Source organism: Penicillium canescens (assembly GCF_028828765.1).
Source record: "Penicillium canescens strain IBT 15451 chromosome Unknown utg000004l_segment0_segment0, whole genome shotgun sequence".
In the NCBI taxonomy this organism is placed as follows: domain Eukaryota; kingdom Fungi; phylum Ascomycota; class Eurotiomycetes; order Eurotiales; family Aspergillaceae; genus Penicillium; species Penicillium canescens.
In genome coordinates this window covers 5,706,810-5,721,863 of record NW_026703966.1, presented here as the reverse complement: position 1 = coordinate 5,721,863, position 15,054 = coordinate 5,706,810, and the positions used below count along the sequence as shown (strand labels likewise).

At 48.1% G+C, this 15,054-nt stretch overlaps 7 protein-coding genes across 7 annotated transcripts; 2 read left to right on the top strand and 5 right to left on the bottom strand.

Annotated features, from left to right (window-relative positions):
* Positions 1-955: 955 nt before the first annotated feature.
* Positions 956-1,936, top strand: N7446_007490 (uncharacterized protein; the record flags this gene model as incomplete). The annotated part of the gene is made up of 2 exons (XM_058516235.1): positions 956-1,325; positions 1,650-1,936. 2 exons carry the CDS (start codon positions 956-958, stop codon positions 1,934-1,936), a joined length of 657 nt encoding a protein of 218 aa, XP_058373413.1.
* Positions 1,937-2,565: 629 nt separating this feature from the next.
* N7446_007489 (uncharacterized protein) lies at positions 2,566-3,491 on the bottom strand. The gene is made up of 2 exons (XM_058516234.1): positions 3,092-3,491; positions 2,566-3,039 (listed from the first exon to the last, which is right to left on the bottom strand). The coding sequence occupies exons 1-2, from the start codon at positions 3,413-3,415 to the stop codon at positions 2,695-2,697; spliced, it is 669 nt and encodes a 222-aa protein (XP_058373412.1). The 5' UTR covers positions 3,416-3,491; the 3' UTR covers positions 2,566-2,694.
* A 1,070-nt stretch (positions 3,492-4,561) lies between these two features.
* On the bottom strand, positions 4,562-5,668 carry N7446_007488 (putative sulfite oxidase; the record flags this gene model as incomplete). Its single annotated transcript, XM_058516233.1, has 2 exons — positions 5,229-5,668; positions 4,562-5,155 (listed from the first exon to the last, which is right to left on the bottom strand). Exons 1-2 carry the CDS (start codon positions 5,613-5,615, stop codon positions 4,562-4,564), a joined length of 981 nt encoding a protein of 326 aa, XP_058373411.1. The 5' UTR covers positions 5,616-5,668.
* A 967-nt stretch (positions 5,669-6,635) lies between these two features.
* N7446_007487 (fungal specific transcription factor domain-containing protein) lies at positions 6,636-9,035 on the bottom strand (the record flags this gene model as incomplete). The annotated part of the gene is made up of 7 exons (XM_058516232.1): positions 6,636-6,714; positions 6,834-7,211; positions 7,272-7,457; positions 7,510-8,126; positions 8,176-8,259; positions 8,315-8,625; positions 8,666-9,035. 7 exons carry the CDS (start codon positions 9,033-9,035, stop codon positions 6,636-6,638), a joined length of 2,025 nt encoding a protein of 674 aa, XP_058373410.1.
* A 1,329-nt stretch (positions 9,036-10,364) lies between these two features.
* Positions 10,365-11,229, bottom strand: N7446_007486 (enoyl-CoA hydratase/isomerase family protein; the record flags this gene model as incomplete). The annotated part of the gene is made up of 2 exons (XM_058516231.1): positions 10,365-10,977; positions 11,042-11,229. The coding sequence occupies 2 exons, from the start codon at positions 11,227-11,229 to the stop codon at positions 10,365-10,367; spliced, it is 801 nt and encodes a 266-aa protein (XP_058373409.1).
* Positions 11,230-11,591: 362 nt separating this feature from the next.
* Positions 11,592-12,508, top strand: N7446_007485 (acyl-CoA thioesterase; the record flags this gene model as incomplete). The annotated part of the gene is made up of 2 exons (XM_058516230.1): positions 11,592-11,663; positions 11,717-12,508. The coding sequence occupies 2 exons, from the start codon at positions 11,592-11,594 to the stop codon at positions 12,506-12,508; spliced, it is 864 nt and encodes a 287-aa protein (XP_058373408.1).
* A 529-nt stretch (positions 12,509-13,037) lies between these two features.
* N7446_007484 (uncharacterized protein) lies at positions 13,038-14,410 on the bottom strand (the record flags this gene model as incomplete). Its single annotated transcript, XM_058516229.1, has 3 exons — positions 13,038-13,207; positions 13,244-14,042; positions 14,123-14,410. The coding sequence occupies 3 exons, from the start codon at positions 14,408-14,410 to the stop codon at positions 13,038-13,040; spliced, it is 1,257 nt and encodes a 418-aa protein (XP_058373407.1).
* Between the last annotated feature and the right edge of the window lie 644 nt (positions 14,411-15,054).

Below are 15,054 nucleotides of genomic sequence, written 5' to 3'. Positions count from 1 at the left end.
ATCGTCTTCCTGTATCCGCTGCCTACGCCTTCATCTTGAATGTTCACATTCTCAGGCCAGGCGACTAGTGCGGATGCGACTCGAGGCACGTCAGCCCGTAGGTTGGACCAGCAGAATTCCAGACTCGATCCACGAAAGTAGAGGTTTTCCTCTCCGAAGATGAGTCTGTTGTGGTGCTGGTCCACGAATATCTGTCCAACAGTCACGGTCGGCCCCATAGCATTTTTCATGCAGCGACTCTGTGGAAAGACATTCGCGACCGGCGAGCCAGCAAGGCTTTGGTTCTGGCTATCTGCGCAATGGGCGCTCACATTTCAACTCAGCCAACTCTACGATCACTGGAGCCTCTTCTCACTGCAGAGTCCAAACGGCTACTTCAGATCGATCTTGAGCGAGTGTGTCTGGAAAACATTCAAACCTGCATTCTAGTGGGAAACCTCTGCGTGGCACATGCAAACCCATCGTCGGAGTTTCTGTTCTTTCGTAAGTTTCTTTTACTTTTTACCCTTTTGATTCTTATGATTTTAACAATTCAACTCGGTGATTTGCAGTTTTGGGAGTAGGCTCTGCCAAAATCAGTAGAATCGATATTTTTCTTTGCATTATGACTAGTCAATGTCCCGCATACTGGGCCCAATTCCTTGTTGGGGAGTGGACTTGATGCCAGCCTCTTCGGTGGGACTCTCACCGAATATTTCCACAATTATAGAGTGCTGAGTTTATTGGCTCGTCCTCGGATTAACGCTGGTGAAATCTCAAGAGTCTGTAGATTTTCATGGCAAATTTTGAAGTTTCATTTGCCAGTGATCCAGCAGTTGGGCGAGATGATCCCTGTCCTGCTCGATTTGATCCAGTTGCAGTCCCTCATTGCTGGCCGCGCGCCAGTTAAGTTCCTGGATTGGGCGGAACAATTCGATGAGCGTGGCCATATGTGCCCACAGGCCAGGGCTCTCACATGGCCCTTTTGGGTCATTTAGTGGCTCGTCTGGATTCATGTCGGCAAACAAGCGCTCATCAATGGGTAAACGAGCCGGTCGAGGCCAAGTCCTTCATATGGCGGGAGAAGCCCAGGCTCGAAGAGCACCAACTATCCGCTGCGAAAAGCGCCCACCAGATTCGGATCCGGAGCTCATGCGAGACTGCGTTGTCGTTGGCTTGTGTCGTACGGGGTTCCATCAATTGCATCATTGCAATTGCTGTTCCTATCGTCTCGTCCAACATGAGCATCTACACATCTAGGCACTGGCGGCGGACAGACACACACTCATTCAACTTTTTCAAGACAAGTGACTTCCTCTTGCAAAACCTTATACCAGATCGCCTCGGTACGATATCAGACCAGCCAGATTGGTTCGAGGCTGGGTAGAAATCACAAGACCAGTCAATTGATTTTTCGTATGTTATGCTGATGGAAGGTTCTCGATACGCTGCGTATTCTATCTAAAAATCTATTTCACATCTTGCCTTGGATTCGTTATGACTTGTTCCATAATGGACGAAGTCAAATCATATCTCCAGCTCAAGAGCAAGACCAATTTTATCAGCTGGAAACGAGTTGAGCGAACGGCCAGAGCATATGATAGCTCTTGAATTCCTCACAGGTGAAGAAGTCGTTCTACCCAAACAAAAAAAGAGGAATATTTCGTGAGGCTTGTTGATTCCAACTCCGACGAGTGACGATGGCGACGAAACATATGATGGTCAGCCACTTCTGTTGACCACCAAAAACACCCTCCGATGGCAGATGGACTATGACGAGCATAAGAATGCAAAAGAAAATATGAAACTTGCAAGCAAGTTGCTTCACAGCTGCATTTCGGACGGCATTAAGATGGAGATTGAGGATTGCGCTGACGCCAAGGACACTTACTACTTTATCAAGAAGCGATATGCAGTCACAAACGAACGGGTGCGTCATATTCTGTTGAAAGATTAAACGAGCTCAAGCTGGATCACTGTCTATCTGTGACCGAGTACTTTCCAATTTCAGATGATCGCCAAACAACGTTCGCCTAACGATGCACTCACCAGCCCTCGGAATCCCCTCCACTGGTCTTCGACTATCCTACTATGTCTTCCTACGACATCTACCGACAGTCAGCCTAATTCTAGTCTCCTATCTATCATGCTACATCGAATAACTATCGCCGCCTACTAAATAGAATACGGCAATGCTGGTTCCTCTCTAGTGCCTATGCTCTCTTCAATGACCACGACGCCGAAAGTTGCCTACGACGAGGACCTTATTAGACCGTTTAGTATATACTACGTAACAATTGTAGGCATTGAACTTTTATTAACAGCGGTAATAAGCACACTCCTAAAGTAGTCTGCGGAATAGCTTTCCAGTATACGTTCCTCGGAGTGTGATAGAAAACAAACCTATCTACTCGTCCCTGCTTAGCCCCCAGCTAGTAGATAAAATGATTATAGACGAAATGTATAACTTCCGGACCGGTACCACAGGTCGGGTTAATCCCAGACCAGTTTCAGAGCTAAGGTTAGGTTGCTACTTACAAAGCCCAGGGCAGGAAACGCGAATTATGAAGATGACTAGCGTAGGACGGCGAATGTTTCATGGAACTTTCATTTTCAGAATTACATGAAATAATATACTTCACAAATAAGCTACAAACGGAGCGGAAATCCAGACCCAAATAGAACAGAAAGGCTGTAAGTCTCACCAGCAGACGCTCACTTTGTAGACGGGTTCGGCATTCCAGAAGTATCAGGCCACTTGCGGAACAGATCCGCGAGATGATCGATCGGCGCCGTTAGAAGCCCCACCACTGTCTCAAATGGGGGTTTGTCTGGTGCACTAGGATGAGAGCGCGAAGGCACAAACATCTTTGTTCGGCCAAAGCTCTTAGCATAGCTCTCGCTATCTTCTTGAGATAAGGCTTCTTCCAGCTTAGGCAAATCGTGAGTTTCTTCCTCTTTGATATGCTCGGACAAGTCCTCCATCAACTCCTTGATAGTAGGAATGAACTGTGTATCCGAAGGCGTCATGTTCTGGAATACCTTTAACTGCTCTTTAACCTAAATGTATGTTAGTTTTATAACTAAATGTAAAATGATAGTTTAAATTTACTTTCAAATGCTCCTTACGGTCCTTATTTGCCATATCGACGCCACCAGAGAGCAGCTTTTCGAAAACAGGATAAACAACAAGCTCCTCTCCAATGGAGTGTCGAGCTAGTTCCCAGGTAAATAGATTCTGGTAGCGTGTCTGCTCATCCTTATCCGAGGAGTTGATGATCTTGTCATAATACGACTCAATCTCCCGATGGTCGGTTTTGATCGCGTCGCTAATGCCGGGAGCCATTGCGATAGGTGAGGTTGCAATTCCACGTCTTTGAACAATAGGTGATAGGAGTTGTCTGAGATGCGCGGTTCTTGATGAACGAACAAACATATTATATCAGGATGTTCCTACCACAATCGCATTGGACTGGAAAGTGGCCATTTTTATAGGTAATTCGGTGGTAACAGCAGGGAAACACGTCACTAGCTCTTAATGACCTCTTGGGCTCACGATCATACTGACGTATAGTACATCCATGTATGTGTTTTTTTTTCGCTGAAATCCTGAAGTAAACCATTCCATCCAAGTCTAGACGAACCTTGCCTGTAAGATGTACCAATCAGAAGAAAAGTAATAGTAAGCATCATAATGACGGGAAGGGTTAGACTGCGGCAGGATCTTGCTAGCTTCCGCCCACACATTCAGATACAGCAAATCCGGTATACGACCAGCTTGATGTTGGAATAAAAACCAAGTAAGCATGTATGGATTGATTTATGGGTGCCGTCCTACTTCTTACTTAGTAATAAAATGGCGGCAGAATGGGGTTTGGCCCGATGGCGGTAATAGACTGCCGGAAGCACGAACCGCCACTATCAACTATGTATCATTGCTTCTCTCCGCGTGTTCATGATGGCTTGGAAGTCCCCGTGGGGGTGGTCCGCCATTCTGCTCGGCAGCAAATCACAATAAATTTATCACCAACGTTCTTTCTCACGATCGTGTCATTTTTCTCTACAGTACAGTAACAGTCTACCCGTTATCCTACAGTACCATTTTACGACTGACTTACCGGAAAACAAATCCGGAATGCTCTATCCCCAGTCAGGTCGCCGCTATGTAGTTCGGGCAGGACTGCATATACTCGGATTGATGAGTCATCAGTTTAATTCATAATGTCCCATGCAGTAATGCACAGTCACCGGATACAGTAGCGCATACCTCTGAAAAACCGCGATCTGGCGACATTAGCCGCCGGCTTCCTCTGTTCCTCTTGCCCCCTGGTCCCGTCTTGCCCTTTCCCCCTCATTCTTCCCATACGTAGCCTCCGTCTACGTCCGCCCGTCATCAAGCAGAAGGCTGTGCTTATGCTGTAGAGATCAGATCGATGATATATATCGGACTGTAGAGCGCGAACCCCTATGATGTGCAATCTATTTCTCAAGAGCGTCTCCCTGATCTTTTGTATAGCAACATCTGTCCATGCTATTGAAGTGAAGATCATAAGTATGAATACAGCTACATCCAAAGGTGGGTTCAGACGAGAGTCAAGTCCCTTGCTCGGCCATATCCACAGTACCCAATTCCTCTTAAATTCCACTGCGAATGCTCCTGCCCCTGTGAGTTACCCCCAGCATCCGTTGCGCAACTCAGTATTTCCCTTTGGGAGCCTGCGGTCAATTTGATCTTGGCCGTCCACAATACCCAACACCACTTCGAAGTACCGCCCGAGTTTTCCAGTTGCGCATCTATCCATGAGTACCCGCCATCCCCTGACACTGAAACACGAGTAACAGGCCCGTCTGCGCCTTGTGGAAGGGCATAACCTCTTACTTCCACCAAACCGGTTGATGGCAACGTCACGGTTTCACCATCAGCAGGAACCGCAACAACAGAGTTGACCGGCATGTCATACATAGGTGGTGTACAGTGCCAGTACTTCTCCGCAGATTCACTGTCTACTGCATCCGGTGGAAGGACTTTGTAATCGCGTTGTTGGTAGGCGTTAGTTGACTCGTGGTCCTGAACTGTGATACGGTCAAGCCACTTCACCCATCGAACCCCCACAATACCGGGAAGAACAACTCGAACCGGATAGCCGTGGTTTACCGTGAGAGGAGTACCATTCACCTAGAAGAAACCATGAGCATATATTATATTTAACAATGGGTAGGTAGTGATGAGAGGGATCTAAAATACCTACCTCTAGTGCCAAGATAGCATCCCTTTCCGCCTGAAGACATACCTCTAAGGGCACGCTAGATTCGTACCAATTATCGTCTTGACACTCCGCTTGGTAACAGGCAAAAGCTACATGAATCTTGCGGTTTGGATCAGTAGACTCTATGCACAGACCAGCTCGGAGAAGAACATCTCGAAGGCGGGGCCCCTTCCATTTGCAATTCATGACAGCTGCGTCGTCCCAGTCGATTCCTTGGACTTCTTTCACAAGCGTCCGCATGGTGTGTCGCCTGTTTCCGGCGCACTCGAGCGCGCTGGGGACTTCGTGTTGACGAAAGTCAGAACGCAGCCGGTCCACAGTGAGCGTCAGCGGGTCAACGACGAGACCATCGACGTGGACGGTGTGCATTTCGCCATATATATGTGGAATAGGGCCGTGGTTCCGGTCAAAACCGATCCGCTGAGGGGTGAGGAAACTGTTGTTTCAGATCAGCTGTGGCACGACAGGTGGTATGTGGAAGAATACAATGAGGTGAATAGGATTTTGTTGAGAAATAATACGTACCGATCAACCAAAGTCCTTACAGGGGGCTCCCTGTTAAGGGGCTTTTGTGTGGAGAATTCAAGTTTCTTGATCTTCCCTGGGCAGGGCATAATTATTTGGTACAACTACAACTGTACGCATCTGCTTATAGTACCAGTAAAAATTGTTCAAGTACGTGGAAGTTCAGTTGGCTTATGTACAGCAACGTATGTGTTCATGACGTCATCCGGCGATAAAATGATACAGGACCACGAGGCCTCAGAACGCAGACGTCGGTCGGTATTGCCAGAAGACAATTTGGGAATTCCTCGGAAAATTCCAAATTTTGTGGGAATTCACACCGCCGACAGCGTTATACCATTATCATTATCTTCCTATCCGCCGTTTGTCCTGTTCGTCATATCTCTAAACCACGAAGTCTCGCGCTCCTATGCTTCATATTGTCATACGTTGCCGTAAGAGATAGCCCTTATATTCTTAAAAGTTGATGTGGACATTTTGATTCAGAGCTATATCATTATGCTTTGGTGGCGTGGTGGTGGCCAAAGAACGTAGGTGCCCGTAGACGTGCGTTTTCGGTGGGAGGGTGACCCTTTCGCACATGGTTACTTCACGATCTATCTTTCTTCCCTCCTGCGTAGTAAATTTGTTAAGTACTACCGCCCAGTTCTTTGACATCCGGACTTGAGACTTGACAAGTTGCGAATCTGCTCTTTCTGTATCACTTCCTGGTTTTGGTTTGTCTTAATAACAGACTGCTACCTTGCACTCGAGCTGCTCCGGACCAGCCAGGACGAACTAGAGGACTAGGAAAATCTCGAACTGAATATGGAGCCACTGGTATCCGTCCGTTGCAGGCTCTGATAGGACGCCGTTGTCTGATGTCTAACGTGTAACTGCAGAGGCTTCAGACTCAGGGAACATTAGTTGCCCGAGCGTGATGTCGGATTCGAAACCCAATAGCCTGCCACGAGCAAGAACGACGATCAGTAAACTTGGAAATGAAAATAGGCTGGCTCATCAAGCGGAAAGCATCGTAGAGAAACGATACAGGAAGAGGTTAAGAACCAAGCTTATACGTACTCGTCATTGTCGAACAATCCGCTAGCTGTAATTGGCGCGAAGGGATTCCACGTCGCCGAAAAGGCATCAAATATCTCCACATCGTCCTGGAGTTCATCCTCTACCACATCTGAAACAATACTAATAGTGGAATCACGCGAGGACTCGGGCGCATTCTCTCTAGGAGCCGTGGCGGGAGCCAGCCTCTGATTGTAAATTTGTCTTTTTGCCTTGGTGAACATTCTGGAAAGTATTTCAGCGCCGAAGTATACCGTTTTGAGCTCTTCAATAACGATCATGCAAAATTCGAGGTTGTGGTTGCCCATACGCTGAACCAACGGTTTTTCCGACGTAGATTCAAGGAGATGGATTTGTAATGTGGGAACCAAAGCAATGCAGCTACCGATATTTAGCATCCTGAATTTTATATGTCTGATGGGTATCTGGAGATGTACGTACATCATCGCTTGAGCGCTATTGATCATATCAGCAGCGATCATATTGCCGAGGATCCTGTTGGTGCTCGTCGCGGAGTCTTTCGTCCTCCGCTCTACACTTGATCTCCATTCGTTCGCAGAGTCATCAGGCGAATTCACTTCTGGCTTCTCAAAGAGGAATGGCCGGTATAGGACCAGCATAACAGACCTATAGCTTCCGTATCAGCGTACGATTAACCAAACAAAATGATTGCACTTACTCTAGATACAGCTCTAGATGGTAGGCGTGTAAGGAGACGACATGACATTGTCTGTGAGTTATGACGTCGTCTTTTCGGAAATAATATAGTCGCATGTTATCGTCCATGTGTCGTATTTCAGTCCTACTGGGCCACGTCCGCTCCGCGCGGTTTTGCCAAGAGAGAATCTTCGCTAAAGAGACCGTAAGGACCAATAGCTCTGTCCACAATCTGGACAAGTCCTCAGTGCCTTTAGGAAGGTACTTCCTTTGAATACTCTCCGGAACCTCCGCAAGCAAGTTAGCGGAATCCTTGGCGTCTGGCATCGGGGTACTGCAGTCGGATAGGTTGATGCGCATAGGCCTGCCCATGCCGGCAGAGAACCACGCTTCACGGTAGAAGCAGCTCCACCAGATCTGCCGCCAGACTCTGCTGTCGTTCATCGGTATGGCTTTACTGTGTTTTCGAACGGTGTCTGGCTGCCGGTACAGCCCAATCGTTTGGCAGAGACCGATGGCAACGCCATTCCAGTGCCAAGGTCCGGTTCTGTCTTCAGTGTCCGAGTACCAGAAGCCCATTAAGAGTACCGCCTGTATTAAAGTGATCTTCCTTCTCTCATATTCCGCGTCATAAAGAGCCTATGCGACTTTAGCTGGCGCCCTTTCTCCAAAATATTTTACCCGGTACGACCTTAGCTCGGATATACATTGCACGTTTCATCTCTTTTCGAGACGGGAAGTTGGCTGCTTTTAGGGTGATATCGTCTGCGAACTATCTCATCTTAGCATGCCAACGAGGGAAGTCAGGGAGTGAATGGGACCCATACATTAGCAGCAGCTAGAAACATGCTCCACAAAAGATGGATGCTCAGTTTGTCGCGTGCATTTTCGAACATGTCAAGGAATGAACGAGCATCGATGACTGGGAAAAAGGGATGCACATAGTAGAAATACGTCCGCATGATCATCTCGCAGACAGCAGGAGCGGGCAAGTTGAACACACCCTTAAGGCGCAAGTAATCGATAGTTTCCCGGTCTATGTGAGTTGGACCAATACATGGGACGAGGAAGTGGCCGCTCTTTTCCCTTGGCTCCGGTTCACAGATATCAACCACCAGACCAACGCCGCGGGGATCACCTAAATGTCCAAATCAGCATCATAGTGGATCATCACTGACTCATGTACCCCTCGAAGGATATCTGATTCTCACCATATAACGGGGAATAGCAGTTATCCGCCACATCTCCATCTATCTGCGACATGACCGTGTCACCTACTCCACTGTGATGGCTAAAATGCTCGTTGAACGGATGATAAGGTGTGTCAGCGCCAACTCCATTCTCACCAATCAATGGTGCCGTGGGCCTACAGCCGCTCCGCACAGATAGACCCTTCGACGCAACGAGACGCTCGGGGTCGAGTGGAAAGCCGCCACCTTCCACGGGAGCACTCCGTACCGCGGTACTACCATTGGACGGCGAAGACGCCGGACCAAGATGTTGGGACGAAGATTGTAGTGCAGGTCTGCCACGGAAGCTCGTTAGCATGTTTGCCGAGGGGTTCTTCGATCTGAGTTCTGCACATCTCGCTCACTTTCGTCTCCTGCTCACCCGCGGCACGCAGGAGATATCGTCCAATGAACAATTGGTGCAGGGTGTGCCGGTCTGTGGAAGACTGCATCTTACTTTACGGGAGTGGCATGACTGGCAAGCAACGGATGCCCGTTTTCTCAGCCGCCGTGTTCTGCCAGAAGCCCGGGTGCTTTCCTCTGAAAAATTACGCATCATAAAAAACAATAGACTTGTTTCTGGGAAGGAGTTGAAGTCAACACGGTATACCTAGCCCGGATTTGGGTAGGTTCCCTGAGGTAAGGAAGTACGCCGTAGTATAAGCGGCATGCGTTGTACCTCGGGTTCCAGGAGTGTTGGCAAGCGTTACTCAAGCCAGCATTTGGGCCGTCTGATTGTCACTGATTAGTCATACAAAGTTTGCCGGGGCAAGGCTCACGGGTCCCCACTCAAGGTAGCTTTTGCCTCGGCTGTCGGTACAAAATACCAAGGGTTTATGCTGAGGCGGCTGTTTTTGGCCTCCTAGGTACTGACTGCGAATCCCAAGGGTATCTCGTAACACGGTAACAATACCAAGTTCAGGATGGATCCCGTCGCACTGTGGGCGAGAAAATGGTACGGCTATTGTAACGATGTAAGTTACCTCTGATTACAAAGAGCAATCTACTTGAGGCTACTTACTGAAGCTCTTCCGGAGTGCGTACCGTGCCGGGGTGAAGAGCATGTAATTAGGAATTTCAATGCCGGTATTCAAGTTTTCTCAATGTCACAATCGCCTGCTATGGTCTTAACGAGCGTCGGGAGGGCTGTGTCACTAGTTTAAGTAGTCGTACAAACAAATAAGCTGCGGAGTGAAGCTCCGTGTACCTCAGATAACAATCACTCCTGACCTCGCCACCAGGAAAGCGGAGGTTGGACGTCGCAATACTATATTTACGAGAAGACTGAAGGCCAAGAACCTTACCCTCACTTTCTCCATAGCGTATTAGAAATTCTGCGGGAAGGGTCCTCTGAGGGCCTCCTCTGAACGCCTCAATCCTCAGAACTTTTGTCGCTCGATACCTTTGAAGTGATATCGGATCAGTGCGATGTCAATTTGCCTACAGTGTGTACGCCAAAACGGGACACACTCAAAGGCATAGAGACATCAAACAATTTCAAGGTTCGCAGTAATTTCAAATTAAATCCGTAGAGGCGAACATGAAAGTGGTAATTGGTTATAACATTGACAATGATATTGAATGATCATAAAGCTTTGCTACATCGCTCGAGCATAGTCTGCTCCGTGGCCTTGGAGTTTAAGCTAAATTAGAGTCGAGATTTCTTGCTCTTGGACAGGGCCTCTCCCATCTTGGCTTGTGGGATACCCTGGCAGAAATGGTCGAGGCCACCGAACATTTCTAGCGGCGCTTGTTCGTCCTGCTCCCTAACCAAGCGGCGGCGCATGAGAGCCTTTGTCCCCAAAAGGCTCGACTTCACTAAATGTTCGCCGAATGTCTGCTGCAGGTACCCCATCACCTGTCCGCGGAAATTGCTTTTGTCTTCGAAGACCTTGTTGACAAACCCAACCTGAGCCAACTCGCTGACAGGAATCTTTCTGCCAAGTATGAGTGCCTCGTTCGCTTTGCCTTGACCCATCCGCTGCACGAATGCGACACTGGAGCCGCCTTCGGCAACGAGGCCGAGTGAGGTGAAAGGAGTCATCAGATAAGCGTCAGGCACAGCGTAGATAAAGTCCGAGTGGGATATCAAGGCTGCAGAAAGCCCTATGACGGGACCGTTCAGCGCCGTTACCAAAATCTTCGAATGGCTATAGAATGCCCTCGCGACGTCTACATTGTTGTTCACCAACTTCGGAAGCCAATAGGGGCGAGATAACATGTCCTCCGTAGAAGGTGGTTTGCCTTTAAGGTCAGCTCCTCTAAATGTCTGCGTCAGCTTCTCTTTTCTTTTCCCACATTTACGCCATCACGGAGAGAACTTACGCAGAGAAAAAGGGGCCCTCCCCGATCAAAACAGTAACGTAGACATCCGGATTCTTTTCGGCGTCTCGAAGCAAGCTAGCAAGGCGATAATACAGACTCTGCGTCAAGGCGTTGAAGTTTGTCGGGTTGTTCAACGTGATGACGGCAAAGATGCCGTTGATGTCGAGGCGAACAAGATCTTCAGACATGATTTAACCACGATGTTGCGTTTGATAAAATATAGCTAGTAAATGTTGAAAAGATCCTGGTTTTTAATCTTGCATTTAAGTATTGTTATTGATCCTTTTAAACCAATGTCTGTCCCTTCAGCACATTTCCTTTCGTTTAGTTTGAGTTCCCGCGGCTCATGAGTGGGTATCCTCAGTGCCGCGGAACACGCCAGTGCCTATCGCTGCCTCGGTTGAGGTTGGCTTTGATCCAGCCCAATGCGAGCACTTGCACATAACCTTAGTATAGAGTACACATCTGGTAACCTTCAGTATCTTTGCAGCTTTACCAGCCTATATATCGACTTTGGCCCATACTTCTGTCATCACGTCTCAGTTTCGACATGAGTCTCTGGATATGGTGCCTCACCCTGATACTAGGTCTGAATCTCAAGAATTTACCTTTTATGTGGCATGTGAGATCGTGATTGCATTTCGTTTCCCATAGAAATTGACTCTAACTCCCTAGTTTCGATTTTTTGGTGCCCTAGCAATGGGCTTCCTCACCCGCGGAAGGTCAAACAATGCGCCTAATCAACACCACATCTTCCTCCCGGCAGTGGTTCGATCACGGTCTCCGGCAACTGAGACTGACTTCAATTTTCATAAATCAAATTCGACCTACACCACTGACCTTGATGTCTCGAGAGCGCATCTCAGTGGGTTGTTATTTGCGCCCATCTTCTTGAATACCACAGGTTCCATGCATTGCAACTTGATCGTTAGCGCGATTGCGTGTACGTTCCATCGGGAGATCAAGCCATTCCAACAGTACGAAATCTGGAGCAGAATTGCAAGCTGGGATAATAAGTGGATTTATATGGTCACGCATTTCGTCGACAAGAGCAAGCTTTGGCCCAGACGTTACGTCATGCAGGCCGATGCTTCGATCAACAAAAGGAAGACCACAAATCTAGCGCCTCAGAAGGAAGAACGACACAAACATGTATTTGCGTCTGCTGTAACTCGGATGGTCTTTAAAAGGGGCCGCTTGACAGTACCTCCTCAACACGCTTTGGATATTTGCGGTCTTCTCTCGGCTACGACGAGTGAATTCCCCACCGAATTATCCCACATAGCCGCAGGAACTGAGTCAACAGAATTAGCTACAGACTGCCATGAATGGACACAGGGAGAGATCGAATCATATAAAGAGGCAAATCTCCCAATCGTGCGACTTGAAAGGGGCTGGGATGCTGTCCGTGAGCTCTTCCGAGAAGAGGAGTTCATGTTGGCGAAGTATGGGGACTTGATGTGGTGAAGGTCCAGGCTCAGCTGAAGGAATAATGTTATAAGTTCAAACATTTGTGCCAATAGACGGCCAATCTTTAACGTGGTTGTTCGCTGATCGGGTGCCCGCACACGCGACTATAACCTAACGCTTTCCGTAGTCTAGCCGGACAGACCTGTCAACAGACGAGATAGTCAAACATAGAACCTGAGTTCGTCATTGTTGATAGAATAGCTCCTAGTGTACCACAATGCTTTATTTCAGAGAACCGTAGATGCCTTGATTATCAGCTAACATTCCTTAACGGACATAGTAAGGTATTCTGAAAGCGAGTAGTCACCACCTGCCTAATTAAGTCTACCATCTTAATGCATTACCTCAACCACAATGAAATTTCATTGGAAAAGAAGCTATTCGGAATAAATGGACACCTATTTCTCTTATGTCCAGGCGTTTTACAAAGCTGCACAACAAGTTCGTTTGCTGCCTCAATAACTCTAGCTGCGTTCGATTGGAATTACCCAGGGCAAAATATCACAACGCGTACAACATTATTTGTTTAGCTACTAGCAACCTCGATTACCCTTCCAATTCCACCCTGCTCCTTCATTTGGGGTTGCAGGTTAGGGCTGGGTGAAGCTTGGTCCCCCTTCAAAGCTTTCGGAGAAAAGAAAACGCTAATGGTCTCATTCAAGCGATTCCATCTTTCGGACTTCCGTTGGAGTAAGTCTGTAACAAAGTGCATGTGTCAGCTTGACCAAATACCACCAATAAGAATGAAGAGCTCCTCACCATTCAGAATATAAAGCAATTCAACCAGTATCGGCGCCCAGATCGCCAAGGCAGCAATCTGCCCGAACCCCCACTGATCATCCTCAAATTGGTCTCTCGCCAAGCTTCGCAGATGCCTTCGTTGTCGCCACATCATCGTCAGGCCGACCACCATGCCCGCAGTCAAGAGTCCAATCAACAAGACCCAAAACAGCATCAATAACCTAAACAGCGACTTGTGTAACATGTCTGCCTGGAACTTTTCCTTGAGAGACTGTAGCCAGAACGCAATCGTACCCGCGACGGCAAAGATAGCGACAGTCCATGATGGATATGGGACGGGATTGATGACGCTGTAATCCGTTGAGCTGTGTGCGCAGCCATCCGAGGCAAGTCTCCAGTTTGCCTTGCTGTCGCTGCCCAGGTGGCTCTTGCCTAGGGCGACGATCACGAGGACAAACACTGCAAAATAGAGTAGCACTCGCGCGGCCCAACGCGACATTGGTTGCGCGACGACTAGGCAGAAGAATGTCACGAGGATGCTGTTGACCTGCAGGAATGCCATGGCCTGCATCTCGGCGATCTCAAAGGTGGATGGGTTCTGTGACAGGTTTGCGAGCGTGGCTAGGGCGGAGGAGCCGACGAAGAAGCCATTTGAAGAGAAAAAATTCGTTTGGATATCTTTTAAGTCTCGGATGAAGCTGCTCACTGGCGCTAGGGTGAGATAGAGTATACGGTAAACAGGACCGACGAGGAGGGTAAGTGCGGCTTGTATGCTATAGGCATACATCATCTGGATTAGAAGGAGGCACAGTCGATCAGCTACGACATATTTGTGGAGAAAACGGAGAAAGCTTGTGTTTAGGAACTTACGCCGATCCCAGAAAGATCAGGGTTTCCGACACCGTATGTGAGCAGGCACAGATTCTGGCACTTCTGGACCTCCACAGTGATGTTTAGACCGTTCTTGTTGGCGTAAACGAAGAAATCGTTTATCGTATTAAAGTCACAGGCCCTTTCTTTCTCTACAACTGACGTCCCTGTGGGTGTAGCTGATGTTACGCTCGAGACTTCGGATGGGGTCATTCCCTGTGGAAGTGCTGCAGCACCCTGTAAATGTAACAGGGCGTACGCCACGAGGTAGTGCAGAAGAAGTAACATGGTCTCTTCTGGAGATCTGAAGTACTCTCCAGTGAAGAGCGAATTTCAACTGTGTGACTTTATTGAGAGGACTTCATTCTCCAGACACGGGCACGCTTTCTGTTGAAATGCTCAACGACCAGCAAAAGCGGCTTAAATCCCGCAATCTCGCCAAGAACACTGGTACACAGCCAAAGAACAAAAGAAGCAAGGCTGACTCGACTCCCTTGGCAAGTGCACAGGGTTCTACCTGACGCTTCATCGGAGGGCGTCAGCACCGTTTAGTCATCCTCCATGGTGTAACTGAATTAGGATATTGACAATGTATGAAAATTGGAAAGGGATAGTGTCAATGGATTTTCATCCAATGATAAGTTCAGGGCTGGGCTTGGATAACGGCCCGGCCCTACTAGCGCTCATGGACCTTGTCGCTTCGCAGTGACACATCGGCTAATCCCAGCATAACGCCAATTCCGGGTTTAATTAGGTTAGTTTATGTACTAATGCAGGTCTGGTTGCGACTCAGCTAGCCACACTTTTCTCTTAGGCATCCTTCAACTGCAGTTCTTAATATTATAAACATTACATAAGGAAACCATGCCAGGGACGCGAAATAACAGGAAGGAGGGTTGCCATTTATCATCACCGATAAGGAGCTTGCTTCG